This window comes from Octodon degus, unplaced genomic scaffold (assembly GCF_000260255.1).
Source record: "Octodon degus isolate 3935 unplaced genomic scaffold, OctDeg1.0 scaffold00233, whole genome shotgun sequence".
In the NCBI taxonomy this organism is placed as follows: domain Eukaryota; kingdom Metazoa; phylum Chordata; class Mammalia; order Rodentia; family Octodontidae; genus Octodon; species Octodon degus.
This window is the reverse complement of record NW_004524809.1, coordinates 289,509-299,768: the sequence shown is the minus strand read 5'-3', so window position 1 is coordinate 299,768 and position 10,260 is coordinate 289,509. Positions and strand designations below refer to the sequence as shown.

The following is a 10,260-nucleotide window of genomic DNA, read 5'->3' as shown; positions in this document are numbered from 1 at the left end:
GTGGAGAGCATCCCAAGTGGGTGGAAGAGGGTCTCACCCATGCTGCGCCTGGGCTGGGATCGGTAGGTTCCACCAGCGCAGGGTAGCGGGAAGCTCTCCCACACACTCACCGGGCCTGGGCTAGGACTGGATCTGGGGGTTCCCCAAATGCTGCAGAAATTCCTACTTGGCGGGTGAGTAGCAAATAATTTAAAATTTTGCGCACATCTTGCTGCATGTAGTTATCAGAGATCATTCTCTTTTCTCAGCCTTGAAATGAACTTCTTTGGTGGGATGATGCTGACCTTCTCCTGCATGGCGATGCTTTTGAAAGGGTCTGCCAGGCATATCAACAAGTTTTCCTTCTTTCTTTGCTGGGCCTTGTATGCCAACACATTCTCATGGAACATCTGGCAGAAATGATGCCTGAAGCACGGAGTTGCAGTAGCATGTGTTCCCAAAATTGACAAATCCAAATAATGTTCATTGACTGGAAATCGCCCTGGACTGATATCTTTTTCCAGAGCAGAGGCATTGGTGCCCATATTACAGATGGAGGCAATGTTTCAGACAGTCATTAGTCTAAAGGTTGCAGCAACCCCGCACCACCATCTTTATGAGGTGAAAACAGGACAGCTCATGGCAGAGTGCTCCACAAGGCCAGCAGTGCGGTGGCCTGGGTCTGGTAATTGGCATCTTTACAAAACTCAGTTGTTATAGGATCTGGTCACAGTCACACTGGTTTACTATTTCTGAGGTGAAAAAGGCAGCAGTTAGGCTTCCTTCTGCAGTGCTACAACAGTTGTGCAGCAAGTATTTTAGTGTTTATTTTAACCATGATTAGTCAGAGTAATGCACAGAGTTTGGTTTCTGCCAGGAAAGATGATTTCAAGTGGCAAAGTTCACATTAAAATGTAACTGTTCTACCAAGTATTCCTGTCAACATAAAAAGTGAGGATTGGGGAAACAGCTCAGTGGTGTAAGTGCCTTCATGACAAGCACAAAGACCCAGGTTCAAGTTCCTGTACGGCATGCTGTGTTGGGTATGGAACCCCAGGCACATTGTTCTGATCCAGAAACCAGATGTGGTGGCGCATGCCTGTAGTAATTCCAGCACTGGGGAGGCTGAGACAGGAGGATCACTACAAGTCTGAGCTGTGTAAGGAGATCCTGTAGCAAATAAATAAATACACAAATAAATACATGACTTTTAAAAAATTAAAATAAAAACATGAAAAGTGAAAGGATCCCATGGTACTTCTCCAGAGGGGTCAGCACACTTTCAGGAAAATGTTGCTAACAGCAATTTAGACATTCAGGTAGATGACTATTACAGTTAGATCTCAAATGCCCCTCATGTGCCTTGTGTTCAGAGGAGCAGATTTGGAAGATCATTGGAACATGGGGTGAAAATTGGGTCCCCAAGTGGTTGCAACAACCAAGGGAGCACTTAGAAGAGATACGAGCCAAGGAAGTCTGACTACAATGGAAGACAAGGGACAGTGTGGGGTGTTTCCCTTTCCTTCTATTCCTGCCTTCCCAACCATCTGGTTGTCACAGATGCCTTTCCTACCAGAAATCCGGCACAGCCAGCACTCATCTCTGGTTCCATGCAGAAACCATGGGACCATAGCAACTATGGCAGCCCTACACTGGCTGGCATGGAAGGGTGAGGTGGGGGACAGCTGCTCAGTTCTAGCACCTTGATCATCATGGCCACAGCATGAAGAGTGGACCAGGCTTTAGTGGGCTCTTGTGGGCAGGTGGAAAAGGTGTGAATGTGGTGTGGAATCTAACACACTGCTACGGAAGGCAGGGCAGACAATGTAGGAGCACAACATCTGCCCAGAAAGTGCCAGGTCCTGAGCTTGATTCTGCGTATAAATAAGTAAGTAAATGAACAAATATGCAACATCAGTAATAAAACAACTGTATAAAAAGACAAAGATGATAGACAATGTAAGTCCTTATGATCCTCATTGTACTTAGGAAGGCAGAGGGAGGAAGTGATTATTGAGAGCATGATAGAGACTGACCTATTCCTGGCTATGCAAGTGTATTCATTCATTTTGGTACCCATGCTTTTCCATGCCCTCGTGCCTCCTGGAACAGAGGAAGGGTGGCTGCTGCCACTCTGTGCAGTGGGGATGGCACATGGCCTTAGAGCTGGCCCCAGGAAGCAGAGGGATGAGCCTGGGTCCTCAGGGACTCACAGTAGTTTACCGAGGTGCAGCTCACTGGCAAGAACCAACAGGACTGGAGCTGGAAAAGGCAGCTTGGGTGGTGACTCAGGCCTTCACAGTCACCATCTCTTGAACCCTTCTCTGAGAGCTACCCTGGGAACACCTCAAGACCACAGATGGCTCCACAGGACTCTTCCTAATTGTACACGTGCAGCATAAAAACCAAAAGAGACTTAGGAGAGGCATGGTGATTCAGCCAAAGTCTCATATGTGGTAGGTGACAGGCCTAAGATTTGTGCTACACTCCTAGCTCTTCCCACGGCCCTAGAAATCTTTTTTCACAGCCCTTTTATGGGGTACCCGTCCTCTCCTGGACATCTAGAACATCTCTTAGAGCACATCCCTCAGGAGAAGTGTGTTCTGTGCATGCCCTTGGTTAGGCCAGGTAACTGGGGCAAGAACGATTTGGTTTGGGCAACATTTCTCAAAGGAACTTTGGTAAAGGAGTATCCCACAAAGATCTCATCAGAGATTGGAAAGGAAGACAGCAGCTATGAAGTGTTATGGAAGTGGTATGAATCAGTCTTAGGTTTCATCTGGGTCCCTTGGCCATGAGGCTCTGAAACCTTGGGAAGTCGCTTCACCTTTATGAACTAGTTTCTTTATCAGTTAAAGGGAAATACAGGGGCTGGGGAGATAGCTCAGTAGAATAGGTGCTTGCCTGGCAAGTGCAAGGTCCTGAGTTCAATCCCCACTACTGCAAAAAAAAAAAAAAAAAAAAAAAAGGGAAATACAGAAGTTGTTCTTCCGGGCGCTTGGATTTTAAATGGCCTATACAAGGTCCTTAGTCTTTGGAAGAATTCAATACCAAGTAGGTGCTAATGGTAATATTACAGGACTGTGGAAGTTCTTCCAATAAAGTTTGTTGACAGAAAAAGTGTATTCATTTTGTAATAATTTATTGAACTTTATGTGAATGTTTTGCCCATGTATTTCTGTATGCCTGTTACATATCAATAAAAATGCTTAAATATTAAATATTTGCACAAAAATTCTGAGAATCTCAGAATCACAGCAGGATTCTGGTCTGTGCCATGGCATGGTCATTTGTGTCATCTGGTGGATTTTTTTGAGGTACTTATTCAACTTTCACTTCAATGTTGTGTGCCCTATACAGATTTAATGTTCTCAGATTCATTTCAGGGGCCTGTGCTACATGTGGCCTCAGTCAGCAGTGTTTTTTCTAGGGGTGCATGTTGCCAGAAAAAATGAATCCTGATTCAGAAAGTTCTGAGGCCCCAAACATCCACTGGCAGGCTGAGAAGACTCTAAGGGCACAATGTGTGCCTGTTCTAGGAAAACCAGCAAAAACCAAATGGAGAACTCTGCACTGAGGAGTTAGAAAGCAACTTTCATTGCACCAGCTGACTGGGGAACCCAGATGTTCAAATCACCAGCCACATGCAGGTCTGTGTTCAGTTTAATTATACTTTGCAGGTAGGAAGTACAAAGCTGATAGCAGCTCAGTATGTGAGTGGATACATAGGTTCCATGAATTAAGTCATGCTGTCAGGTTTACTTAAAAGGAATGCTTTAAAAAAAAAAAAAAAGGAATGGTTTATCATCAGACAGGCGTGCTCTGGGAATGCGCGTCTACTTGTGAACACAGCACTCAAACACTAAAGTGCCCTAAGTTTGGTTTTTGATTCACCTACAACTGGGAGAATGACACTAGGTTTACCTGTGCCTTGAAAGAACAAAGAAAATGTGGTGATTTTATAAGGTCACGTAAGCACTCTCACAAGCCTCATCAGTTGGGGAAGGACAGGGAGGGGGTTAAAGCAACAGGTTCCACTTTCTCATGGAGGGGGTTTTCTGGACACCTGCTGTTGCTCACAGTTCAGCTCTGGTCAGCCTCTACCAGGGAGTCGGTGGCACAAAATCAGCAGACACGTAGCAGGCTAAGTGGAGGCCAGCACTGCCTCTTGGGCCTCAAGTCTTCTTGGACAGTGTGTCCATGGAAAGAGCACCAGTGACACAGTCTGGAGCATCAGAGGCCACTGCAGAGAACAAAGTCTTGGGCCGTTAACCTGATACTCAATCTATGCTTTCATCTAAGATGTTCAGGGATTTACAATGGATTTCATGAAACATGTGACTCTCATGTGGCCCTACAGATGCCCAGCAGGTAACTACAAACAACAAAGCTTGATCTTTATTTTGATTCCTTTATTATCTTAAGGCTTAGAATATAGCTATTTTAATTTTTTTTAAGTTAGCAAAAAAGTTTTCTAAAAAAAAAAAAAAGGTTTTGGGGTTGGGGAGATAGCTCAGTAGAATAAGTGCTTGCCTGGCAAACACAAGGGCCTGAGTTCAATCCCCGGTTCCACCAAAAAAAAAAAAAAAAAGTTTTCTTCAGCCTAAATTTACCTGGCCTGCCTCATCCTCTTTCAAAATTGAGAACATCATAGAGTTAACTAAATATCCAAGATTCCCAGAGCGCCAGTTTTTACAATATGCAGTTGCGGACCCTCCCCTAGAGGGAGGCCTGGAAGTGTCCTGCTATTATACGAAACTCTGGGTCACTCTGGATTTCCAGAGAGCCTGCAACTGTCACCTAGCCATTGTCACCTCCTCCCATATATGCACTGCAGTAGGCCAGGGACGTTGCCTACTGATTATGAAGCCGCTTGATTGGGGGCGCCTCCTCCTTCTCCTGCTTCAGCCATTGCACCAGGAGGCCTGCTCCACCTCTCTTGGTGGGCAGTGGGCTCTTCTGCAGGAACTGGCTGGACCACTGGGGTGTATCAGACTTGTCCTTTAGTGATGTCTCTTGGTCTTCCTTTTTGGGTGACTTTGTTGCCAGCCACTGCATCATCTTTTGGCTACTGCCACTTGCCTTGAGTTCCTACAAGAAAAAAAGCTCACAGAATCCAGTTCCAGCTCCCTGGAGGGCCAACTTAGCCAGAAGACAGAAGCACAGGAGATGCTGGAGGGGCTCAGAGCAGAGTAGAGGACAAAATGATACAGAGTGCTGAGAAATGAAGCCAGCGATGCAGGCATCAGACCTGAGGATCGCAGGCCACATCATCTGTGCTTCTCCTAGTCCCCACAGCCTTGCCCTGAGCAAAAAGGCTCTGAATTAGGACTGTGTACCCCCACAACACGACCTCACAGAGTAAGGATAATGTGTAAATGGGGTGGAGTCTGGCACAAAATGAAGATATGCACATGTTTCATTTTTAGAGGGGAAAAAAATGTCAGGGTAAGAGGAGTCTGCAGAGAACTGAGAAAAAAGAAAAAGGATGGCAGTGACCAAGGATGAGGTTGAAAATTTGAAAGAAAACGGGACAGGCAGCTGTCCTCATGGTTGTTGTCCTGATGCTGCTGAGCATGAGCTCTCCAGGTCCCTCCACACAGCCCCAGCTTCCTCACCCTCAGTAGCACTGAAGTGTGCTTTGTTATTTACTTTATGAGATGGGGTCTTGCTGTGTAGCCCAGAGTGGCCTAACACTTGTCGCAGTCCTCCTGCCTCAGCCTCCCCGAGTGCTGAAATGACACCTCGCTCAACGTGGCCAGTTAATTAAAATGGGGCACTCACTCCCCACTGCCTGAGTGCTAGGAATGCTGAAATCACACAGGCGCTTCTGAGATGGCTGGGGCTCTCCACCTCCTTGTGGCTGCAGCAGGTACAGAAGAACCAGAAGAGGCCAGCAGGCTCAGGTCAGACATGAGCTCGGCTGAGGGCTTCTGTGGCTTCCTTAGTCACTCTGAGAAGAACCTGACTTATGAGACTCACTGAGGATGCCTCCTCTTTCCTTTCTCATATTTTATCATCTTCTTGGCTGGGAACTGAATTCAGCCATTTTTCAAATTTTCAGATAGGGTTCTAAGTCACTGAATTGCCACAGTGGAGCTTACACAAGAGATACTCCTGATTCAGCCTCTCAGGTAGCTGAGATGACAGGTTGCAGCCCTGAACCCAGACCCAAAGCAAGCTCTTTGTGTGGGGAACTGGGGGTGGGAGGACTTTCTCAGGCAGGGCCTACCTATTTAGTCCAGGCTATGCTGGAACTCACAGTGATCCACCTGCCTCAGTCTCCAGAATGTGGAGATTACAGGTGGGTGAGCTCTTCTGAAGATGCCCAAGGACAGAGAGTGCTTTCAGGGCTTAAAGCTATGACTAGGAAAGGCTACAGGCTGAGACAAAGCCACATAGTAGGCCCCTACCTTTTTGACCATCAAGTGGACAGGAGTCAGACACTCAGGGCTGTTGTTCCTCGAGTTGTTGACGACAGTGGAGACGGGGTGAAAGGTGATATTCTCTGTGGGGTGGATCAGCTTCAGGGCCTCCTGAGTGGGGACATCCTCGAAGTCCAGCCACCTGGACACAGCCTCATCTCCATCCAGTATGGCAGGCATCCTATGCATCCGGATGTTAGAGCAGAGACAGTGAGGGAGGGACATAGATACCTGAATTAGCGGATAGCAGCTGCCACAAAGGCATTCCCTGGGACTGGTACTCCAATGCCCATGCTAACAAACTGGTAAGCTTTCTATGGTCCCCAGTGAAGGGTCAATAGATACCTGCAAACTGCCTATCAACAACAGCTTCTGACCTCACAACATGTGCAAACCTACAGTAAGAGAGGGCTAGCAGGACATAGCACCATGGGCTATAGTATCAGCTACTTGGGAGCCTGAGGCAGAAGAGTGCCTGAGCTCAGGAGTTCAATGCCATCCTGGGCACAGGGCAAGACCCAGGCTCAAAAGAAAGGAAACCCTTAAAATCTTTTTAACTTGGATGTATTTAATGATAAATGGCATTTCTGCACTGTATTATAGATTATTTGGCAGTAACAGTGCTTTTTTGTTTTGAGACAGGCTCTTGCTATATAGTTCAGGCTGCTGGTCTTGAACCTACATTAACTATGGCTGGCCTCCTGAGTGCTGGGATTACAGGTGTATGCTACCACACCTGACCAACAGTGGTTTACATTTTTTTTTCAGTGGTGGGATAGGGTCTTGCTATGTAGTTTAGGCTGTCCTCAAACTCACAGCAATCTGCCACCACACCCAGCTTGCTTTACGTTCCTTACCAACATATGAAATAATATTATAGCATTCCACAAGGCTGAGGCAGGAAAATCACAAACTCAAGCCCAGACTGGGAAACTTAGTAAGGCCCTATTTCAACATTAAAAACAAAAAAGGGGTGTGTGGAGATGCAGCTCAGTGTGAAGGCCCTGAGTTCAATACCACAGAAACTAAAAGAATTCTATCACACAACAGTGTATTTTCATAGATACAGCTTAGGCCAAGGCAGATAATCCTGCTAGGTGCAGCATTAACACTCTTTGTAGCAGAGCACCAAAACCACACATAGGTTTGTGCTCAGACCTGGCAGTAACTGTGAAGCAGTCACATAAATTCAATCCGTTCTGCTAGTGCTTGTTTTGCAACTGCAAAGCAGTTCCAGTGGGACTCACGTGTCAGGGAGCAAGTGCAGCAAAATGTACATTCTGCATTTGTCTCTGCTGTTTCACACTGAGCACAGGAAACTACCCCAGCTAAAGAAGCTGGGAGCGCTGATGAGATGCACACCTCTTCAGGTCCCAGGTTACCTGCACTTGTGAGGAAGGTCCCCAGGCTGAGCTCTAACCCTGAGTGCCTGGGAACTTGCCTATGTATACAAGCTAAGCACCCATTTCACCTCTCCAGTGGCTCAGCTTCCTGGCTCAGAACATGCCAGACAACACATAGAGAGTAATGAAAACATTGTGAACACTGAGAAGCATCAAGTAATAAAACATCTTGAAAGAAAAAACAAGAATGTGTGATTGGGGCCAGGGAGATAGTTCAGTAGAATAAGCACTTGCCTGGCAAGCGCAGGATCCTCAGTTCAAACTCTGGTACCACAACAACAAAAAAAAAAAGAACGTGTGAATTATCTCCAGAGCAACGGATATAAGGAAAGCCATAGCAGCCACAACACTGCAAAAGTAAAAGGAATATCCATGGCTGGAGCAGCGTCAAGAAGTGCCGTGAAGCACTGATGAGGCTGGAAGGGGCAGAGGCTGCAGGTAGATTTTTTAAAAAAAGAAAACAGTTCCAAATTTTTTCCTCCAATGAGAAAACTATATTTATATAAAAGACATTAAAAACTCTTAATTGGCTTCCTGCAGTGCAAGGAGTTGTGGCCTGGTGTTTCCTTCTGTCAGGAGAAGCCACAGCACAGATGGAAACCACCCTCAGGAATTTCCAACTTGGGGCTGGGATGCAGTGCCACAGCAAAGACCCCGCCCAGCACATGCCAAGACACGGAGCCGGGCCGTGGTACCATCAGGACATAGGCAAAAGCCACACAAGTGGGCTGGCCAGACAGCTCAGCTAAAGCTGCACTGAAGTGCCTGCTTAGGCAGAGCACAGCAGCCGGGTGTGCTGAGCTGTTGATTGAGACCAGGCGTGGTGGCACATGCCTATAATCCCAGCACTTGGGAGCCAGAAAACAGGGGAATCATTATGAGTCCAATCTACATAATGAAACCCTGTAGACCCTGTACATGTTATATATGCTATATTTTTTGTTATATAAATAAATTTTTTAAAAAACAAAACACAAGTGCTCTGATACCAGCACCACACACAAAATAAATGTTTCCAGTCATGATGTAGAGATTAAAATGAAGGCAGTGACTCACTGGATCTAATATTCAGTTTTTATCTTTTATTGTTTCAGACAGGACCTCACTATGTAGCCCAGGCTGGCCTTGAACTTGAAATGACTCTCCTGCCTCAACCTCTCGAGTGTTGGGATTACAGGCACGTATGACCACCCCCAAGCTGGTTCTTTACCTATCCAAAAGCACTAGACACTTAACTCTCATCTGTATCCTTTTGAATCAACCCATGGACAGTAAGTGGGACTCTGGCCAAGCATGGTGATGCACACCTCCAATGCCACCTGGGAGACTGAGGCAGGATGATCATGAATTTGAGGTCAGCCTCAGCAACTTAGTCAGAATCTGTCTCAAAGGGGGCTATGAGATAGCTCAGAGGACTAAAGCACCTACTTAGGCAAGCTTAGCCAAGCCCAGGGACCGAGACTCTAGGTTCAATCCCCAGCACCACATGCAGCTCCAGCACCACCCTCAGGGTGGATGGAGCAGGCCACAGAATTCCAGCATAATGACTTATGCCTGTAATCCCAGCTGTGGGGAGGCTGAAAACAGGAGGATCACTATGAGTCTAAGCTGTGCAGTGAGACCTTATAACAACCACATACATTAAAAAAAAAAAAAAAAAAAAGAACTTTTCTCAAAATAAATGAAGAAAAACTGGCTGGGAATATGACTCAGCACTTCAAGAGCTTGATCCCCAATATTAGACACAGAAAAGCTTACCTGTGGTGGATGTCATGTAAGCTTTTGCAGGAATCTACAGTGATGATGGTATAGGAATACAGCAGCTCTCCTCCCTCAGGTGGCTCCCAGCAGTCAAAGATCCCTGCCATGGTCAGTGGCCTCCAGTGCTCCCAGACTCTCTCCCAGTTCTCAGCACTGTCTAAAGCCCCACCACTGCCTTGCTGTAAGCAAAACAGACAAGGGAGCTCTACTTGCAGGCTGGATACTGTCCCACACTGGATAGCATGGTAACTCTGCTATCACCATCAATCCCCCAACCCATTGCCAGCAAGGGAAGGAGGCTCGGTGGCACAAAACTCCCCTCCATGTGGTATGTAAGCCGCTGCAGCTGCCATGAACCCCATCTGGTTGGGTATTTGTTCCTCTTCGGTATCGCATGCACACTAGTGCAGCATATGCCACTGAGCCCTACCACACTAGTCATCTGCACCCAGCCGGCTGTTGCAACCCAAGGACCAATGCAACCTGGTGCTCTGCTTGCTGGGGCAATCTGCTCTGCCTGCATGTCCCTCCTGACCTTTCTTCCTGTCACACTGGTTCATCTTAGCATGCAAGACTGTGTTTAAGGCCTGCAATACAGAAAGCTGTGAAAAGGGTCCCTCTCGGGGCTGGTGAGATGGCTCAGTGGTCTAAGGCACCAACTTAGAACAAGCTCAACAAAGCACAGGGACAGC

At 46.8% G+C, this 10,260-nt stretch overlaps 1 protein-coding gene and 1 pseudogene across 1 annotated transcript in view; both read right to left on the bottom strand.

Annotated features, from left to right (window-relative positions):
• LOC101573973 overlaps positions 1-614 on the bottom strand; it is a 3,291-nt pseudogene extending 2,677 nt beyond the window's left edge.
• A 3,899-nt stretch (positions 615-4,513) lies between these two features.
• Positions 4,514-10,260, bottom strand: part of Hmces (5-hydroxymethylcytosine (hmC) binding, ES cell-specific) — an 18,123-nt gene continuing 12,376 nt past the window's right edge. The window contains exons 5-8 of the mRNA XM_004645603.2: positions 10,032-10,051; positions 9,566-9,817; positions 6,393-6,585; positions 4,514-5,070 (exon numbers count right to left, since the gene is read on the bottom strand). Coding sequence (XP_004645660.1) covers positions 4,834-5,070; positions 6,393-6,585; positions 9,566-9,817; positions 10,032-10,051 — 702 coding nt within the window. The 3' untranslated portion in view covers positions 4,514-4,833. The remainder of the gene's footprint in view (positions 5,071-6,392; positions 6,586-9,565; positions 9,818-10,031; positions 10,052-10,260) is intronic.